The sequence below is a fragment of the Crocuta crocuta genome, unplaced genomic scaffold (genome assembly GCF_008692635.1).
Source record: "Crocuta crocuta isolate KB4526 unplaced genomic scaffold, BGI_CrCroc_1.0 scaffold6, whole genome shotgun sequence".
In the NCBI taxonomy this organism is placed as follows: Eukaryota; Metazoa; Chordata; class Mammalia; order Carnivora; family Hyaenidae; genus Crocuta; species Crocuta crocuta.
In genome coordinates, this window is record NW_027531917.1 from 12121478 (window position 1) to 12143137 (window position 21660).

Sequence of the window (21660 nt, forward strand, 5' to 3'; positions counted from 1 at the left end):
AGTCAGGTTAAAAAGAAGTTATTCTAATTAGGGAAATCTAAGTAGTAATATTTGAAATAGAGGTTCCTTATTCATTCAGTATTTGTGCTGAAGTTCTTTTCATAAAATATGACTCTTTCAGGAGAGAATATTCTACCTAGATTCTACACACTGAACGTATTGAATATTAGATTTATTGAATGTAGAAAATGTAAATTATAGTGATTGCTTGGCTCAGTGGCCCCACCTGTAGTTATATTGCAAAGCACACTGGAAGCACCTAATGTGAGCTGAACCAATCCATTTCTCTCTACCGGGATTTTTGAAACTAGGAGAGACAAATGTAGTTGACTATGTTTTTGAGTGGAATGATCTTTATGTTAGTGTTCTAGGGCTAAATTTTCATCAGTCTCAAACTCAAAAAAAAAGAAAAAAATAGCACCATTTCTACAATGTAGATTCACCACAGGTGGGGATATTATTGTCTCAAAGTCTGTTATAAATTATTTTTTTAATGTTTTTAATGTTTTTCTATTTATTTCTAGGAGAGAGAGAGAGAGAGCGAGACAGTGTGAGCAGGGGAGGGTCAGAGAGAGAGGGAGTCACAGATTGAAACAGGCTCCAGGCTCTGAGCTGGCAGTCAGCACAGAGCCCGACGCAGGGCTCGAACCCACGAACTGAGAGATCATGACCTAAGCGAAAGCCGGACGCTTAACGGACTAAGCCACCCAGGCGCCCCAAAAGTCTGTTATAAATTATTAAGAAAATCATAGAATGGGCAAAAACACTAAAAGTAAATAGTAAAATTTAAAAAATTTTTTGTTTATTTTTAAAGAGGGACTGTGAGCTGGGGAAAGGCAGAGACGGGAATGGAGAATCCAAAGTAGGCTCTGTGCTGACAGCACAAACTGTAAAATTATGTCCTGAGCCAAAGTTGGGTGCTTAAGCGACTGAGCTACCCAGGTGCTCCTAAATAGTAAAACCTTTAACATTATGTTTTACCTAAATAGAATTATATCGTCATAAATCAAAATTATGTTATTATAAATAGAATTAAATTTATACATTATGGACAGCATATTTTGATACTGTTATGATTTTCTTTTACTTACCAAGAACTATAATGTCAATACTAGTTTGAAACTTACTTAAAAATGTTAGGATATCTTACATCTTACATTCTCTATGGTCTGTGTTCAGACCCTGATTAAAAGGCTGTTCAACACAGATACCATATCAGTATGTCACCAGGACATCAAGTCCCTGTGCAGTACACCATTACTTAACATATTTGACAAATAATACATAATAGTTTATTTATAACTATTTATTTAAATAAACTCATTTCAGCCAAAAAGTATAGTCAGTCATGTGAAATTATTTTTACCTAGGCTCACGGAAGACATAGTTACCAATTATTTGGGAATTTTACTTCCTCAATGATGAAGCTTACTATGAAGTAAGTAGAATTGCATTTACCTACCTGTAGAATGCTTGACCCAATACATTCCCCCTATATCACACACCATTTCTATTATATAGACAATACATAACAACTTGCTACTTGAGGTCAAAATCCACGTTCTATTTATTTTAGTAGTTCCAATGCCCAGGATAATTCCTGGGACATAGTGGTGTTTCATAGAATTGAACTGAAATCGAGACTTAGAAATCTTTTAAAAATTAAATCTGCTTAGACATTTATAGAATAAGGGCATTTATTTAGTGAAATCTCCTTTCTTTAGTAACTAGTAATTCCCCAAATCAAGGATCTGAAATAGCACAAAAGATACCAAAGCATTTTCCTAAAATTTGGTTGGTCATTATTTTTTAAATTGGTTTGGGAGATGGAAATAGTTAACACAATGGTGGTGACTATCCACCTAGCCTGACTCTAGCCATCATCCCACTTCTATGGACATGATCATAAAAAGTGTTATTCCTCAGGTGGTTTATGATCATTTTAATAAATCCTGATTATGTACTGACTTTATATATCTTACTAACATATTAATATACTTATAAACTATGTTTCCAGAAACATATATAATTAGAAGATAAAGGAAATCTAATTCTAACCAAGACAAACTTTCTTTCAAGTAGCTCTAGTCAACATGGAAAAGAGTACTCAAAAATCAATTAGCTACAATAACTATTAACAACCTAGCATAGTACTTATCACACTTTAGATAGTTAGCAAGTATTTAATGAATGGATGGATACACAAGCTAATCATCAGAAGGTAGAATAAAATATTCAATTAGTTTTCTCTTTGTAGGGTTTTGCTAAAAAAATGTTAGTGCAATGTACAATAACTAAGAGCACTTAATTCAGAACTTGCTCATTCTCCAAGACCTACATTTACCTGATTTACTTGTATTATATTTCACTTTTATTTTAAAATAAAAGCATTATGAAAAAGTAGTAATATTAGTAAAACCTAGTTTCTCTAAAATATAATATCAATTATGGAAATTATGCTGAATTCCAAAATATCCAAAAATTAACATTTGCTGAAAGCATTCAGGTATACCTATGTGATTTTGAATGTCCAAGTTCCAAATCTTGATGCTATTATAACTTAATCTACTATATAACCAGTAAAATTTATAATGTATATGATTATCTATGTTTCTATTGAAAATGCTGGACTTAAACTACACTAGAGTCAATAAACTTAAAAGTATATTATACACAACTGAAGATTTTGCTTATGCTTAATGAAAATTTCCAATAATGGCATTTTCATTAGCAGATTAACTGAAAGGAAATTGTTTCTTTGTAAAATTTATTAACACAGAGTTTAACATATATATTAAATTTGAAGAATATAACATTGAAAAGATTAATATGTTTTGGAAACTGTGATGTTACTTATTTCTCCTCCAAAGAAATAATTTTATTGAAGGTAGTCATGAGTGTAGAGTGATGCAAGGTTTTCCTTACAAATTATCTTTACTGAAAACTGGATAGGAAGATATTTCTGTTTGCACATGGTAGGCAGTAATGGTTACTTCCTGCATATCCTTCCAGTTATATTGGTTTCTGTTCCTGGTCTTTGCTCTAGGAGAAAAACCTACCCATGATCCTTTGACCTATGAATTCCATTTGGGCTCAGACCACGGAAAGCATTGTCAAGAAATCAGAAGAGACATCAGTTGGCATATTACTACAGGCTCCCCTTCTGAATCAGCCATAGCTTCTAACCAGAAGCTTCTCTCACAATCATAGTTGTTGCTTCTTCGTCCCCCCTTCAGGTCCAAGGGTAGGCTGGTTTCCTACCATTGCTGGCTCCTGGGTGCTGCATTCTCTTGAACAGTTCCTTTACTTATGCCTCTATCTATCTGTAAATAGTGTGTTCATTCTTTATTAGCTCATGAATATATTTTTTAATGGTAACTTGATTCACATATTCATTTAATATGCATGCATTTGCTAGGAAATCTGTTAATGCATATGAAATGACTGTGGTCTGATGGGGCTGAAATATGAAATAAAGTGGGCTCAGGAGATCCACTACTAAGAAGGCCACTTTGGAGTAAAGACTTCAAAGGGGTGATCATTTCCACAGGAAATTAAAACAAACAAAAAATCCAAAATAAAATGAAGCCCTTACTAGAATGATCCAGCATAAAGTGAATTAGGTTCATCATAAGAAAACTCAGGCTCATCATTGTCTTGTCATTTACTACTCAAGGTATTCACATCTGCATATATAAAATGGGACTTTGTATAGTAAAGGGGACTGCCCACTGTACAGGGTTGTTGTGAATTTAGTGAGAAAATGCAAATATAAAGGTTATTAAAAATTTTGTATTGTGTACCTTTAAATTGTCATCATTAGTTCCATATCTTTATTGTAACTTATACATATTATTTGAAAAAAATATTTTAAGAAAGCAAAAAAGAAGGGTAATATTGGCCACTTGAATACCTGCCTTATAGAGTTAATCTTTAATATTTTACAGTCTGTCACATTGATGGAAACCAGTCATGGGTACAGACACTGTCAGGTGGTGCTGGTTGGCATGGAGCCAGGAAATCCTGTACTTTCATTTGAGGTTCATCTCATTTTTCTTCTCTTTATCATTCCTTGTTCTAAGACACCTTATTCATGTTCTTTTTCCCCCAATGCCCCCAGTATTAATGTAAAATTACCAGCAGAATAATTAGATAATTAACACCTGTGATGTTTGGCTATGCCCTTAATAAAATTTTATTTTCATTCCTTCAGTAATGAAATTTCCTTCAGGAAATATTTGAGAATCGTTCAAACATAACTGAAAAAAGCAAAGTTACTGTGAAGAGAAACGTCACAAAATGTTATGTATTTTATATTTTTATATCAAAACAAATACAAGCACATAGAGATATGTCTGTTTAATGCATACACTATGCACCCCTGGAGATGTTTGTCCACGGTATTTTTTGTCAATACTAGGCAGGAATTGAAGTGTTTTTTTCCTGAGCATTAAGTGATCAGATTGTAGTACTTCAACTGTTTTTTTTCCCCACACCTGAAGAGAAACAGACGCAGTGACATAATTGATTTTTTTATTTCCATTGCCAAATGCCACATGGCATTCCTGCGGTGTTTCAATGAACTCCACTCCCTATTATCTCTGTCTCCTTATACCCACTCTATTCCAAATGCTTACTTACTATTTATAACAGATGGGGCAAGATTGGTGTAAAAAGAAAGAGAAGGGGAACATGCAACTGAATGAGTTTGTTATGTCTAGTCTCAGTCTCCCTGACCCATAAGAATCTGCAAAATCATCCTCTTAATTTTTATTTTCTATTTATATATGCAGGTTCTTGTTATAGAAAAAAAAAGGCTTCCTATAGCAACTATGCAGAAATGAAATGGAAATGTAATTAAATATCTACTTCATAGGTTAATGATTTTTGGTGTGCCGATACACAGAAAATAGACAGGGAAATTGTTTAAAATGCAGTACTGATTCAACCACTGGAATATCTGATTGGTTAGGTGTTGATGAACCCCTTTTATTACTCTGCTAATTGGTGTCAGAAGCAGGATTAGAAGCCAGATCTGACTCCTGTGTCCGATGCTACAATGTCCCCATTAAAGCTATGCAATTTAAAGAGCAAAAATTCATTTATATAATATTCACTATGTTTGTATGATGACCTAGAGTTTTCTCAGTTGGAAAATACATATTCCACTAGCTGAGGTGAATTACACAAGTCTATTGTGGCAACTAAAGAGTGAATCAACATTTAGGACTGTGTATCAACATTTAGGACTGTGCTTCTCAAAATAGTAACTACCAGCCACGCATGCTTGTTGAGTACATGAAATGTGGCCAGTGTGACTGAGAAACTAATTTGTTATTTTATTTAATTTTTATTTAAGTTAAATTTAAATATTAACTTGTGACTGCTGGCTACAGAATTTTGTTCTGCACAGATATAGAACATTGTCCTTGTTATGGAAAATTCTCTTGGGCAGTGCTGACTATAATTTATCCCTCTGTCTTACTCTATGTATGTCTTCAACATTTTAAAAGGAACTCCTGCTCTTTAGCTAAAAGGCAGCTGCCATTATCAATGGCAGAGGCCACTTGGGTTATACTTAAGCCAACCGGGTGCCAGGTGCCTTTGTTCTCAGGGGCATTCTGGTGAAAACTGACAGAGGCCACACCTGGATTCAAATGTCTTCACTACCCATCATTTGCTGAATGCCTGTGGACAAATATCCTTGAGAGTTTGATCTGTAATTTTTCACTTGTAAATAAGGAAGCTACTGATCATATTAAATGTGTTCAAGGTAGCAAAAGCCCATTTTTTTTATCACCATATTCACTGCTTTCTCCCTTATTTTACCTGAATGAGAAATCTTATGATATTAGTTTCACTTTAGCCAATTCTCTCTGGATACCTATCTCCATCTGCGAAGAGACTCCTGAATATTCACATATAACCTCCATGACAGAGAATACCAGGAAAAGGCTTCAGCTTAATTCTCCTTTAGCTGATCATCAACTGTCCACCTACAGCGTGTTTTTCTTTAGCTAATAATTCCAAGTAAACAAGAAAGGTTTTCCAATTCTAACTGGGCCAATGGGCTGCCATCCTGAGTTCTTTGTTCAGCCCTCATAGGCTGGAAGGGCCCTTGCAGACCTGTATCTCTGGGTGGCATGAAAAACTTCTCAGAACATGTCTTGGGACTCATAGAGGCAGTAGCAGTGTCAATAAGAAGCACTTGTTCATTCTGGGCCACTTGCTCTCTTGCCTTTTCTCCCTTCCTTCTCAATAATGTATGTCAGTACAAAACCTAAGCTTAGAGATACAGAGCTCATACGAAAATTGACTTAACTCAAAGCTTTTCATCCTCAGTTGCTTTTCTTAGTGTTTATTTATTTTAAGAGAGAGAGAGAGTACAAGCTGAGGAAGGGCGGGGGGCGGAGGGAGAAGAGAATCCCAAGCAGGCTCTGCACTCTCAGCACAAAGCCCTACATGGGACTCAAAGCAGGGTTCAACCCCACCAATGGCTGAGATCATGACCTGAGCAGGAATCAAAGTCAGCACTTAACCGACTGAGCATTTAGGCGCCCCAACCTCAGCTGCATTTTAAAAGCATCTGAGACACAATTAAAACACTGTGATACTGTATACCCTTGAAACATTCTGTTTTGAAAGCTCCTGAAAACAATAGGAAACATAATATGAGACAGAAATAAGCACAGAATTAAGAAGGGAGCCTTTATTCAACAGCAGCAGCCACCTGCAAAAGGTGGTGCGATCAGAGACACAGACAATCACTCGTTTTCTCTATTGTTCTCCTGAGCATTTGTTACTTGCACAGCATGTGTGTGTTACTTTAGTCATGCTAACCCATGCTTAACTTCTGTACTTAGGCTCTGCCACAATGTAGCATGTTTGTTTGCTCAAGGTAAGCTTTAGGATCGAGGCGAGGCAGGTAAATGAGGACAAAAAGATGATGTGGGACAAATCGTGATTTGGCATTGTCAAAAAATGCTTTCATTTTCAAACTCTTGCATTTGATGGACATCACTGTCAAGGATCCCTTCCACTGAGACATCACAAAGGAACTGAACCAATGACTTGTGAGGAAACACACATGTTAGATGGCCATTTATTTGTGCACAACTTTCTGTTACTCTGTGGCAATAGACTTCTAAAACCATAATAGAGTTAGAATAGAAATAGTCTAATATGAAAAATAGAAACTGGCTATACCACACACACACACACACACCACATACACACACACACACACACACACGCACACACACACACACACAGGTTTTTTTCAGCATTAACTCTAAGCCTCCTTGGTAATCGGTAAAGAAAAAAATGAAATAAAGCAAGGGGACACTACAACAATTCATATGATTAGATATTGCTATTTTATAGCAATAATATGCAGGAATATGTTGGTATATATCCCAAATGTAACATGATGAATTTTTCTCACTATAATTATTCCTCAGGAAAGAGGGGCTGCCTTATTTTTAAGTCTTTGTATTTCTTGTATTACAAGCTTTCTTTTTTTTTTTTTTCATCAGGATCCTAAGACACATTAGCTTGAAATGCCCTGAATCGATTCTAGTTTTAGATGTTCTACGAAGGATAACTTATAGAATCACTGAAAAAAGAAGCAAAGACATTTTGTATAGATTTTGTTTTTGTGCCTGAGGATTTGACCTCACCATTGTAGATGTCACTGTAAACATGACTCTCAAAGACCTCCTTAAAAAACAGGACACTAAGTTGTTACATAGTGGAGATCATTACTATACTCTTGCAGGATGAATGGACAGCAAAAAATTGTTCTGGTGTCATAAAAAATCATAGTGTTGCTTGGGACAAATTTCTCATTGATACTGTCCTACATTTTGAAAAAGCACTGCTAAGTAAGATCATTTCATTAAATGCCAGGATGGAAAAGCAATAACTCTAAATGAATATATGTTTTTATATTAGTTTAAATATGCACATATAATCAAATCAACAAATTAAATAGTATAGCTATATATTTCATTGTTCTATGAGCATCTTTAAATGACTATTCCCCCTAAAACATTTTCTCTTGCTTTATATCATTGGGAAAACAAGAGACTTACTTAAAATTGATATCACCTTATATTTGGGCATATATGTTTAAATTTTTATTCACAAATACTTGTAATCAACTAATATTAAAAGCAAAAAGAGTTTGTTCAATCTCTGTGTGACTTTTATGTATTTTCTTTTTTAACTAATGTGACTTCATTCTTTGAAAAGCAACAGAGATCACTTGATTTAAACAACCACAAATTCCTTCAAACACCATAAAGGAGCAAAGAAAAGTAAACACTGACACATTTTTTAAAGGATCTGTGCCATCACTACTCCAAAAGCACTAGTAAATTTAAAACCAAATATAAGCTTATATAATATTAGCATGATAAAACTTAGACATATTTTTTACTAAGAACCAGTGAAATCAAAGGAAGTCTTTAAGCTTCATGTTCACTTATACAACGTTTATTCCCATTGAAAATAGTTGAAATACAAGCTATTTTTTGAGGTTTTATTTATGAAATTGTAAGTAATTAACTCATTAAATCACATTTTACCCTTGAATAATACCCTTTCTTTAAATAAGCTTTAAACTATCACATTAGATATTTCTTATATTTTTCAAATTGAAAAGAGATATTTTATACTCTCATAAAGTATGGTTAAAGACTTCTAGATGGTATAAAAGAGTCCTTAATCAGAAGCATTAAATAATCAACAATATTAATAAGAATTAAAATTACATGAATATGGCTAGAGTGAGTGTTTAGCAGATGAAGGTTTTAAAATTCATTTCCAGACTCTTTAAAATATTCTTAAAGTTAAAAAAAAAAAAAACCAACCAACCAAACAAACAAACAAAAGGAAACAAAAGTAATCTCTATGACTACTGGTCCCTGTTAAATATGAGTGATTTCACATCAAACACTCTTAATCAAAACATGCAAAATACAAATATGGAGTCAGCACACTGGCTTTAAGTTTGGCCAATATTTAAGTCCCAATATTTTTAAATCCCAATATTAACTTTAAATCTCACATAACTGTGAGACATTTATCCCATTCCTCCCCTGTGTTCCTATAAATATATGACCTTTAGTGAAATCTGCTGCATTTGTCTTTTACTTAAAAAAATAACATTTATTTATTTTTGAGAGAGATGGAATCAAAGCACACATGGGGGAGGGGCAGAGAGAGAGGGAGACACAGAATCTGAAGCAGGCTCCAGGCTCTGAGCTGTCAGCACAGGCCCTGATGGGGGCTGATCATGACCTGAGACAAAATCGGTCGCCCAACAGACTGAGCCACTCAGGCATCCCTAAAACAATAAATAAAATGTCTTTCTAAGTAATATAATTCTATAGAAATGCTAGTCTGACCCTCTGTGATACTTAACTTTATGTGACAACTAATTAATTAGGCCACAGTATCCAGATATTTGGTCAAATGCCAATCTGGATGTTGCTGTAAAGGTATATTTGGTTATATGAGGTTACACTGAAGTCAATACACTTTGAGTAAAGCAGATTACCCTGCATAATGTGGTCTTGTTCAATCAGTTGAAGCCTTAAGAGGAAACACGTGAGGTCCCTGGAAGAAGGGATTTTGTCTCCAGTCTGGAGATGTGGGCTCCAATATAGACTCTTCCCTGGGTCTCCAGTCTGCTGGCCTACCGTGTATATTTCAGACTTGCCAGCCTCCACAATCACTTGAGCTAGTTTCTTAAAGTCTCACTCTTCCTCCCTCACACTCCATCTCTCTCTCTTTCCTTCGCTCTCTGCAGATAGTTATCATCTATGCATCTATTTACATATAGAGATAGAGAATACTTGTCCCCTAATAATGTACTCTAAAATATATTTTGTTCACATGTTTATTGTCTGTCCCCTACTAGGCTGTATGTATCTATAAGGACAGATATTTTATCTGATTGTTTACTAACTCTAATGCCTTTTACAAAGGAAACCTCAAAAATATTTTGTTGAGTCAATAAATTAGATTTTTAACCAATCTTTCATTATATATTAAAGTTTAAAATGAATTAAAATTTTCATCTTATTTTTATTTATTTTTTTAATGTTTATTTATTATTGAGAGACAGAGAGAGACAGAGCATGAGCATAAGAGGAGCAGAGAGAGAGGGAGACACAGAATCCGAAACAGGCTCTAGGCTCTGAGCTGTCAGCACAGAGCCCGATGCAGGGCTCAAACTCACAAACCAGGAGATCATGACCTGAGCCTAAGTCAGATGCTTAACTGACTGAGCCTCAGGTGCCCCATAAAATTTTCATTTTAAATCTGGAGTACATCAAAGAGGAAAACCTACAGCAAGGTAAAACACATAGTGAATTTCTATCTTAGGAGGAGTGGGAACACTTATTAGACTAATTTGACTACACTTTAATAATTAAAATGGAGCTGGTTTCTAATTTTCTTACTGTTACCTACACAGATTCATAATAAATCCGGATATTAAGACCATGATAAATAGCTGATATATAGATATTTATATTCTATATATTTAAATTATCTAAACAACAGCTCCATGTTTTTATTACAGTTCATGAATTCACTTCCCTCCCACCCTGCCCCTGTGCTTATAATAATGGATGAAGTTTTGGAAATTCAGTGTATACTTTTAGTTGTTTGCTAGAATTAAATAGTATGAATTTCATTACTTTCCGTAAAAGTTTAATCAAAATCTATCATCCAATTAGGAACCCAGTTAATTAATGAAGTCTAACTCAACTTGAAGTAAATACAGCTTTTTAATTTTGGTTTATTTTGAAACATGGAGATACTTAAACTTATTATGGGAACAGGTTCTACAATTCATACTCTCAAGCCCATTCATAAGAATAAAGTCACAAAACTTTGCAAAATCATGCATCTTCTAAATATATTAGACTAAGGTTAATTTTTTTAAAAAGTTATATCACCTGGAGTGAGGAAAAAGTATTTAATCTATACACAAGACAATTACAGGAATGACAAAATATGATATCTAGAGAGAAGATAATGGTTAAGAGAAGGCATAAAACATTTTTTTGAAACAGAACTGAAACTGTTTATTTTATTAAAAAGTTGACATGGGCATGGGTTATCTTTAGTGTTTATGACTTGCAAACTAAAGTATTTAATATTTAACATGTTTAAATAAATACAAGCAGCAGCAGTTTGGTAATCAAAACGAATAATTTGAATCATCTTAGAAAATATAAATTCATTATAATTAGGATATTTCAGAATATGATTAAAACATTTAAAAGAAAATGTATTCACCTTTCTTGTCATCAAAGTACAGAGTCTGTTGAGCTGGATTTGACCACTGGAGGGAGGTGTTATCATTTTGATCAACCCTGCAGGTCAAAATCGCAGTTCCACCTTCAACAACCGTTACATTCTGTGTTAGTGGAAACTGCCCTTGGCTGCCTAAAAGGGGATTAAAGAAAATGTTGATTAAATGAGAGTTATAAAATGATTAACTTCCCAAGAGCTACACTGGGCTTAACTTCTCACTCCAAATAAAATTTAAACCAACCAAACAACATAACTATGTATTATGAAAAGACAGAAAAAAATAATTGAAAATCCTTAATCAGAGGACAACCATTTTGACATATGATAAAGACTCCTTCAGACTCCCTTATATGTTCCAGGAAACCTTCTTTTCCTCCTAGGCACACATGAAGATTTATATGCAAATAGTAACATGATTGTCATTAATTTCCTTTGGCCTTGCGTTAATCATATGGAGTGGTTCTAGTCATCTTTGAAGATAAGTCACTGGAATAATTTTGGCTGAATTGAACTCTCTAAAGCAGCAGAGGAAACACACAAGACATTTCCCTGGCAGCTTTTATAATCCTGAATAAAGTCTATGAAATACGGATACTAGACTTTAGATTCAATTTTTGATAACATTAAAAAAAGGAATCTTATTTCTACCAGAGTTTTTGTAGATGTAGCTGTTTTTAGAAACACAAAATGTGTTGGAGAAAACAATGTAAGTATTTTTCAAGAAGTGTTCATCTTGTGGAATATCCATCAAACCCTTAAAGAGATTAATTTAGGGTAAGAGATAATATTCTCCCTTGTTCCTTTTCCTTGTTTCCTGATTTCCCCAATGAATATATATTTCTTTTATAATCAAGAAAAAAAAAATCTTGTATTTCAAATGACCCTTGTCAAACGGGATGTCATTAGAATATAATCAAGTTTTCTATCTTCCCAAGTATCATACGAATTTATTAAAATAATTCATATAATAACTTTACTGAATAAGAACACTTCTAATAGTTAAAACAAAACTCATGCACATGGAAACATAACACATAAATTTCACTCTAGCAAGATGATCTGGAGATGAGCTCTGTTGAGTCTGGTAACAATTATCAACATGGGTAAAAAATGACTTTCCAGAGCCAGGTTAAAATACTATTATGTGAGCAAGGTAGTTCATTAAGCCAAGGATAATTTACATATGCAAGAACATTATGATGACTTAATCACACCCATGAAATATATTTCCCTTTTCTTCTTTCGTTTTGTAATGATTCTATCATTACTACAAGCACCACTTGAGATTATGCTGGAGCTATTGGCATAAAGGATCTTATTACCAAGAAGCCTGTTGATTGGCACCATAAGAGACAGAAGAGCCTGAAGGGGAAAATTTCTTTCCAGACCTAAGTGACACAAGCACAGAGGTTCATGACCATGTTATATAATTAAGCCTATCAAGTATAAAATCTGATATCAGTAGCTTTGTCTTCTCAATGCCAACCTCTTAGAGTCACTATGGCAACTCCCCAGGATATCTCCCTGTAATCTTTAGGGTGGAGTTTTTAAATTGAGGTTAGGAGATGTCTGGAATAAATTCTTTGATAGTTGACTTAAAAGTCAACAGGAGCCAGAGTGGGATGTGTTTTGCCTTCAGCTCAGAGGTGACCTCTAGCAGGGGAACGTGGAGAACTATCAATCTTGTGAAGTGAGGTGAGGCGAAAAACTGCATAAGAGAAAACATGAGCTAAAACAGAAAGAAGGAATAATTACCAGAGATATCAGATGAGCAGCTCGTAAATATGAAGCTCAGAATGATTTTAAGATATTTTGCTCAAATTCCCAGGTATTGTTGTAACATAAATTGAACAAGCTGGGTGAGGTGGGATTCTTTAAGTAGTAAAAAGCACACAACTGCTAATAAGAATACACAGTTCACCCCAGATGACAATTTGACAATCAACTGGTACATAAATAATATCATCTGCTTCTTTAAAGAAGTGGAATAAGAGCAGTGATGCTTACAATGATTTCATCCACTGCATTTGCAAAATAATTTTCAAAACATCCCCATAAGAAAATCTCACCCTTCTCATTTCACAGATGGGTAAACTGACACTGGGAGGTTAAGTGATTTTCCATGGTGAAACAAAGTCAATGAACCATTTGGAGTTTGTTCTGAAAGTTCAGTATTTTATTCTTATTTTTCCACAGAGGCTGCTGAGCCATAGTAACTTCATCACTATTGGCTTAGGTGTGAATCAGACAACAAGAACAAAATAAACTAGTAAACCCTTGGACAATGAAATTTCCAATTGCATACCTAGCTGAGCTATACTGTCATAAGTTTCAGTTATAACATTAAAATCAAGTAACAGAGGATGTCAATATCAAGTGCTCTTAAATATCCTGTCCTATTCAGAACTCACTTTGGACAATTATTTCAATCTTTCTTTACTGGCCTATAGAGGAAAGGAAGCAATAATTGTTCAGGTCTTCTACATGCCAGTTCCTGTATATACACTAGCACATCTACACCTGTCGTTTCAGGTAGGAGATTAGGACAGCTTGCCTCCATCTTCTCCCCACGTGGATTCTGACTTTGAAGTATTATGACTTCAGTTCCCTGGGACCTGCAGCCTAAAATCCCTGCAGTCAAATAATTTAGTTTTTCCCAATAGAGAGCAAACTCATGTGGAGAATCTACTAATCTTAAATACCCTTAGGATATGTGGTTTCCAAAATCAATTCAAAAGCCAGTTTTGTAGGCAGTCAAACTTCTTCTTGGGCTTTGAATTGCCTTTTACTTCTGGTTATAACCTGGAGAGAACATCAGGTTCACAGCTACTTTTCTCTTTTAACTCCTTGTGGCTCAAGGTTGTCATTTAATTCAATTTCAGAGAGTTTTTCCAAAGAAGTTAACAATTTTCCCAATTAGCAAAATTAGTATGTTACCAAATTAAGGATTCATTTGCAGTGCAATCATCAAATATTTGAGACGGCCTACTACATGCCTTGTCTTGTATGAATCAACATCTGAAACATGCACAGAGGAAGAGAAACTTCCTGAAGAGGCTGCAGAATTCAGAAACTTTGGGAGAGGGTGTGATGGCCAGGGAGAAGGCAGTCTAGGTGAGGTATATAACTCATTATTTTTTCCCAACTGTAAGAATTTGTGAGATGTTTTGGCCATACCATTTGGGGCCTTACTGTAAATGATCCTTTCTCTAGCTAAGCTCAGCACTATCCTAGGTTTCCGAGGAGTTATTCTTATCAAACAAGTTTATGATCAAATTTAAAGGAAACAAAATTTCCAATTTAGAATTGTAGAAGCTGGCTATTTTTACAGGCAGTTTATGTCCATCATTTTCCTCCTCCCCTCCTTGTATTTGTGCCCTTTCATTATCTGCATAAATATCAGTCTCCTTTACTTATTCCTAAGCTAATTAAAGGGCAGGTGTTGAGGTTGTCTTCCTTACCTTTGAATCAGCTACATTGCTTAACATTCTACATTGTGAGTTGGAACTCCCAGTGGGTGTTCATTGTCCAAAATGAAGCATCTTCACAGGGCAGGGGCTGGCATTTATAGGGGGATTTGTGACAAAATGACCAGAGTAACTTAAGTCTGCCAGCATTTGTTCATGGTCAAAATAGAGGGGCAGAAGGAGGGAGAGATTCTTCGGCAAGAAAAAAAAATATGGAAAATTTAAATTATAAAACCTTTATTAATAGAATATCTTAAGATAGTTATTTTAAGTTCTAATTGGAAATCACAAGGAGTGTACTAAAGATATAACAGATTGTGACCTAGAAAAGAGACATCTAATAACATTGTCAACCCCCAAAATGAAACATAAAAAGACAGACTGTGCCAAATTTATGCTGCAGAAGGGAAAAAAACAAAAGATAATAACTTTTCTTGAGTATGAAGTATAATAAACCCTACCTAAGCCCTTTTAAGTAGACAGACCTCAGAGACTGGACATATTCTTCCCTTCCCCGTCCAATTTCCCTTGCATCAACATCCATTTTAACAGTACTCTTCCTCTGTTATCTCACCCTTCACAGTCACTAAGCCAATGGTAAATATAAGAAAAATACAGCTAAACTTATCTGAGCCTTCACAATATTCTAGGCACTATTCTAAGTGCATTTCTTTTATCAGTGATTTACGTTTCATGCCAACCTTGTTGTCATCTCTACCTTGAAGATGTGGGAACTGATGCAAAAAGAGTTTAAATAATATGCCCACATCCACAGCGCTAGAAAGCAGAGCAGCTAGGTTTTGAACTCTTGCACTTTGTCTTCAGACCTCATGGGCTTAACCAAAAAACTGCTTTGAAAATAAAGTGAACTTAATTCTAACTGAGTGACTTATAAAATGAGCATAGAGTTTGGAGTCAAACAATTCAAAGATGCATTTAAAACTTTTACATTTTTTTCAATTAATTTTTATTTGAAAGAAAGAGACAGAGAGAGAGAGAGATTGAGAACACGTAAGTTGTTAAGAGTGGCAGAGGGACAGAAAATCTCAAGCAGGCTCTAAGTCCAGCACAGACTGGCCTGGTGTGGGGCTTGATCCCAAGACCATGAGATCATAACCAGAGCTGAAATCAAGAGTCAGATGCTCAACTGACTGAACCATTCAGGTGTCCTCTTTTACAACCATTTTTAATAATTGAAGGAACACTTGAAATTCAAGTAAAAGCTGTGATATGCTTGAGCTGAGTCAGACCAGCTCAGGAGAGTCAACTCTTCTCTCTTTAAGCTCAATGACATGCCTTGGTAGCTGGAATATCACCACACTGAGAACCTTTTCACTATGGAAATCAGCAAACAACGCAAGTCAGTGTTTTTTTTTCCCCCACAGAGCCAGTTGTTAAACATTTATAAAACACCACTGGAAAAGCTACCTTTGATGTCTCTTGTTGGGACAGCTGGGACTTGTTGGGACTTGTTGGGACTGTCTCTTGTTGGGACATGCACATCTAGCATAAATAAAGTTTTTATTTCTTTCTGAAAACCAATGAACTCTTTCTAATGCAATACAGTTCATTTTTGAAGTTCTTTTCTTCATTTTTTGAGTCTCCTCAGTCTTATTTCCCCCTTTATCCTCAAATCATTTTCCAAGAGTCCTTTTCCCCGCCCACACCATTATTCAGTAAAAGTCCTTTAAATGATCTCCTTTTTTCCCTCTATTCTGTTGAACCTTCTTAGGCTGCCAAGTTTATTTCTAACTAGCATCAGTGCTTGAAAACCATTTAGGTTAGTTTCAGTAGTTATATGGAAACAATTTGCTAATTTATTGCTGTGAAAGACACTTTAATGAAGAGCAATGATTCAATAGCCTGCAAAGATGGGTCTCCTGACCCTGTCTTTAAATAGCAGAAAGAGAAGCTGCCATTATTCCTTCAATGTTTCCATTTCTCGTATACTTAGGGAAAAATGGTTCAAACCTTTCCTTGTCTAGATTAGGAATTACCAAACTCAAAATCAAATGAACTGAGTCTCGACTCCTGTTGGCCTCAGTTGACCTCAGTTAGTTACGAGCTGTCCTTGCTTCACACATTTCAAGAATGCTTTCATTGACTGACCACGCAGAACCTAGCACACTGTCACATAGTACATAAAGAAGCAAATTCTAAGATCATGGCCACCTCGACCTTGCTGACAGGCTGTGATGTGCCATTACCATAGAGAGGCAAAGCAGCAAAGGGAGCTCTTTGAAGCCAGCAGTATTGTTGAAAGAGAGCAGACAGGCAAAGACGCATGTTTGAACACTGATCCCCAAACACAGCTCTGCTTCCAAAACCGGCATCATTCAAGCCTTGCTATCACCTGAATGGATGATGAGTGAAGGCAATGGTTTTCTCCATCTGTCTCCCTGCGCTAAAGATTAAATGTGGGCCACAATAGTGGATCAGTGCACAGTGTGCATGAGTGCTTACTTACTAAGAGCAATAATCACCTGAGATATATCTAGACAGACAGGCAGAGGTTGAGTCTCTGCACATCTTAGAGAGAGTGAGTTGCAGTCAGTGATTTTTCAGGGTAAATCATCAAATTTTGTGGGCTATTTAACAGGAACTGAGGACCCTCATTATTTTTCTTCCTGAAAATGAGCACAACTTTCTCAAAGGAAGAACAAGCTTTAACAACAGTGAAGAGGAACAAATAAAAACAAGATGTGAAGAGAATTTAAGATATAGTTTTTCAATAAGAAAGCATGAACTTCTCACGAGATGAAAATGCCACCTATTTTGATCCTTCATTTTAGAAAATATTTATACTTCATGAAAACTGTCAATGAGGCCTACAGAATCGTTTAATTAAATAGAGTTATTAGCATTTGAATCAAACGGCATACATAATGTTTTGGCTTGTTTTTAAATATTTTTGTGTCTCTCCAGAAGCTCATTTTATTTTATTTTATTTTTAAGTTTATTTATTTATTTTGAGAGACAGAGAGTGCATGCAGGGGATAGGCAGGGAGAGAATCTGAAGCAGGCTCCAAGCTTTCGGTGCAGAGCCCGAGAAGGGCTTGATACCACAAACCAGGAGATCGCGACCTGAGCTGAGATCAAGAGTTGGACGTTTAACTGACTGAGTCACCCTGGTGGTCCCAGAACCTTATTTTAAATGCAAAATACTAACTAATATTAAGGTTCTTATATTTTGGTTATGAAAAGCAGAAGTGCCAAATGTATCAACAGATATATAATATGCTAAAGGTTCTGAAATATAAGAGACGACAGAAATAGGCAATCCATTTTTAACTGAAATAAAAGATAGCTTACTGTGCTTTAGGTCTTTCCCTCAACTCTTCTCAACTTTGTGTTTCTTTCCCTCCCCACTCCCTCTCTTATGTTCAATCAACAGGTTTGGGATTTATACAAAGAGCCTGAATCTTAGAAAGTTCAAGATCATTCTTATTGCTTAGAGCCTAAAAATATATCTAAATGCACACACAGCATGCTATTACTTCCACTAAATTACTGAAGGCATTCTAAACAAATAACCTTCTAATGTGAAAGTTGTGGCTCAGTAGTTGTGTGTACCGAAACACATATTGCATACTAAAGCCTATTAGATTGAAAAGCACAAATGCTATTAATGCAAGCTTAAAATTCTCAAGAGAAGTGCAATAAATGCTCTGTCATGTGAGACAGGAAATTGGAGGAAAGATTAAGACTGATAACTAAGTGCAAAATGTTTCCACTTTTGGAATGTCCCTCTGTTCTTACGAATATTTAGAATTCTCTAGTAATTTTCCCATAATTTCATTCTAGCTCTTAGGTTTGTCGGAAAAACTTTAAGTATTCTGTTTTTGGAGGCTACCACATCATTTATTTTTCTTTGATTCTGTCCTTTCAGGATTCAGTTTGCCTTATAGGGACAACACCTGGTATCCACCTTCTGTGCCACCCTTGTGCCCAGCCACTATGGAGCATGGCCATCAGTCTGGTGCTGGTTGCCAGTTTCCATAGAGACAGGAAGCACTTTGGAGACCTGTGTTCCATTGCAACTGCCAGACCAAGGCAGGGAAGAAACAAAGCTGGCGGACAGTGGGTCTTGCAAGGCCAGGAAGGTTGGAAGGGCTTTCTCTTTCTGATATCAGAGCACAACAGTGCCAAACTGGCAGCTTCAGCACTTGCAATCCTGTAGACCAGATTCTGGTGTTCACTATGGCCATTGTGAACGACCCATTCTGCTCCCAAATCCTGGAGCAGAATCTCTGTGTACTCAAAGTTTGGCCCAGAGCCTTTGTTGGCTTCTGATCCATGACAAAAGGCTCTTTCAGATTTACAGTGGCTCCCACAGCTCCTGACCCAGAGAATCATAATTCTCCTGTAGAAATTTCACCTCTCTTTCCCTTTTCCAGAATGTGGTAATAGGTTTTCCTGGACATTCACAGCAGAACAGGAAACCGATGGGATTACCATTGGATTCTTTCCAATTAACCTACACAGTAACTGTGAGTGGGTGGCCCAGTTAACTACATAACATCATATCAAAACTAGTTACCATTTGCTGTGTCTATGATAGGATTTATAATTAGAGTCAATTCTTGATTATCAGAATCAGGGCTGGCTCTGAAGAAATTTGTAATGTAGGTGAAACATAACATCAGAGCCTTTCCCTACTTTTCAAAAATGTTTTTATGAGATTGTACACTTTAGCCTTCTGTATTATAAATATTCCCAGCAGTTATATTTTCTACCTAAAGTATATGTCTTCAATTTCTTCCATTAATTTTATATTACTCAGCCATATCACAAAATTTATATTTTCCTTAATTTACAAAATTTTAAATTGCAGATAATATTTATAATATCCTAGGAAATGTTATTTTATAGCTGTTTTATGTCCTTGCTTACTGGTTGTATTGCTTTAATATGTTTTAAAGCATCATCTGATTTTTAGAGGCACCTGGGTGGCTCAGTTGGTTAAGTGTCAGACTTCGTCTCAGGTCATGATCTCACGGTTCGTGAGTGTGACCCTCATGCAGGCTCTGTGCAGATAGCCCAGAGCCTGGAGCCTGCTTCAGATTCTGTGTCTCCCTCGCTCTCAGCCCCTCCCCCACACATTCTCGGTTTCTGTCTCTTTCTCTCAAAAATAAATAAAACATTAAAAAATTTTTTAACATTATCTGATTTTTTAAAAAATGCCCAACATTTAAAAAACTTATGTGTGTACATAATCAGTTCTTTTCATTCTTTGCCTGTTTTTCTGCCTCTTATTCTGAAAAATAATAAACAAAATAATAAACAAAAATAATAAATATACTATAAATAAAATCATTATTATAAATATAATAAAACAATAAAAAGTTGTTAACATATCATGAACTTAGTAGACTAAATTAATACAAATATATAGGATTTTGCAACTGAAATAGGTTTTTGAAATAAAGACATTAAAATGTATTTGCTTTAATTAATTTATCTATATTTAATTTATTCTCTAAAGGATTTTGAGTTTTCTCAAAAAATGAAATAGTAAGTTATTGAATGAGCATGATAATTTTTCAAGAAAAAAATGAACCTGATAAATTGTTCACATTTATTTTCATAAAGCTGTTTTTCTTCCTATACATATGTATCTTCAAGTATTGTAATGTGGAAAAATAAAAAGCAAAAGAAATAATTTTAAAATGAAAAGGAAACTGTACATCCTATAAAGCATTGTAAAAGAATAAGAGAAATTTAAAGTTTTTTTTATAACTTCCTATAGACTTACATGGTAATTATCATGTGTGTATAAATTCATTTTATCTCTCTAGAATACTGGTTTCAGGGTGAATGAACAAGACCTAGATAGAACTGACTAACTTTACCTGTTAACTGATGAACATTTGAGAGGCAGCCTTCCAGAGAAAAGAAATTTATGACCACAATCACAGTCTGGTTCACAGGAAAGCTCAATCACGTAACTAAATTCTAAATTGAGATGTCAACCTGGAGGAAATATTCTGGAAAGGAACACACAGATGGTAGGACTCTTCTAAAGACAGGGTGAGGAATATAGTGCTGAATGTACAATAATAAATCTTCTGGCAGAAAAAAAAGTACTGGGTGGGACAACTGTTTAAAATTGAAGTTTCTGGAAAAACTTTAACCTCAGACTAAAAAAAGGCAAAGAGTGCTTGCTTTGGCAGCACACATACTAATACTGGAACGATACAGAGAAAATAAGCATGGCCTCTCTGCAACGACGACAAGTAAGAAGGGGGAAAATGATACCTATGTTTTCTATTTCAACCAGTAGGTCTTAGAATGTCCATTTATTTAAAGAAAGTAACAAAATTAAATTATAATATATTTTACAATATATAATAACCTTGAGGAAAATTAAAATTCCTAATAACATTTCTAGGAGCAAACTAAATGAAAAAAAATGCAAGAAAACAAAAAAGTATTATTAAATCCTAATTTCAAATACATAATTGCTTAAAAAATACAAAATGTAGCTACATAAATAAACAGAAAAACGAAAGCTATAAATTGAAGAGATACTTGGACTTCAGTCTGGTTTTTATGCTGGTATTCCCTAATTCCAAATAAAAAAAATATCCAAATCAAATTAATCATTGTGTAATTTATTGTTGCTAATTAGTGATTTGACTTACTTGCAGGAGTAATATTTTGTTAATAATTTTCTTTTGGATGGCTCCACATCTTTGCATACTCAGCAACCATAAAATTATATTGACTATTAGCCAGGTTGTCTATGCATTAATATTTTTTTCACATTTTATTCTCTGCAGAAAATTTAAGTAATTGCATTGGTATATTGAATAAAGATGTTTATGTAAAGAGCAGCAGAGACATCTATTTGAATTATCAC

General features: G+C 35.0%; 1 protein-coding gene and 1 non-coding gene across 2 annotated transcripts in view; one reads left to right on the forward strand and one right to left on the reverse strand.

Moving 5' to 3' along the window:
• Positions 1–21660, reverse strand: part of CADM2 (cell adhesion molecule 2) — a 325806-nt gene that overhangs the window by 242408 nt on the left and 61738 nt on the right. Inside the window, exon 2 of the mRNA XM_077774848.1 lies at positions 11314–11463. Within this exon, the coding sequence (XP_077630974.1) occupies positions 11314–11463 (150 nt within the window). The remainder of the gene's footprint in view (positions 1–11313; positions 11464–21660) is intronic.
• LOC144240596 (U6 spliceosomal RNA) lies at positions 20956–21064 on the forward strand. Its single transcript, XR_013337768.1, has one exon. It is a non-coding gene; the product is annotated as a U6 spliceosomal RNA (small nuclear RNA).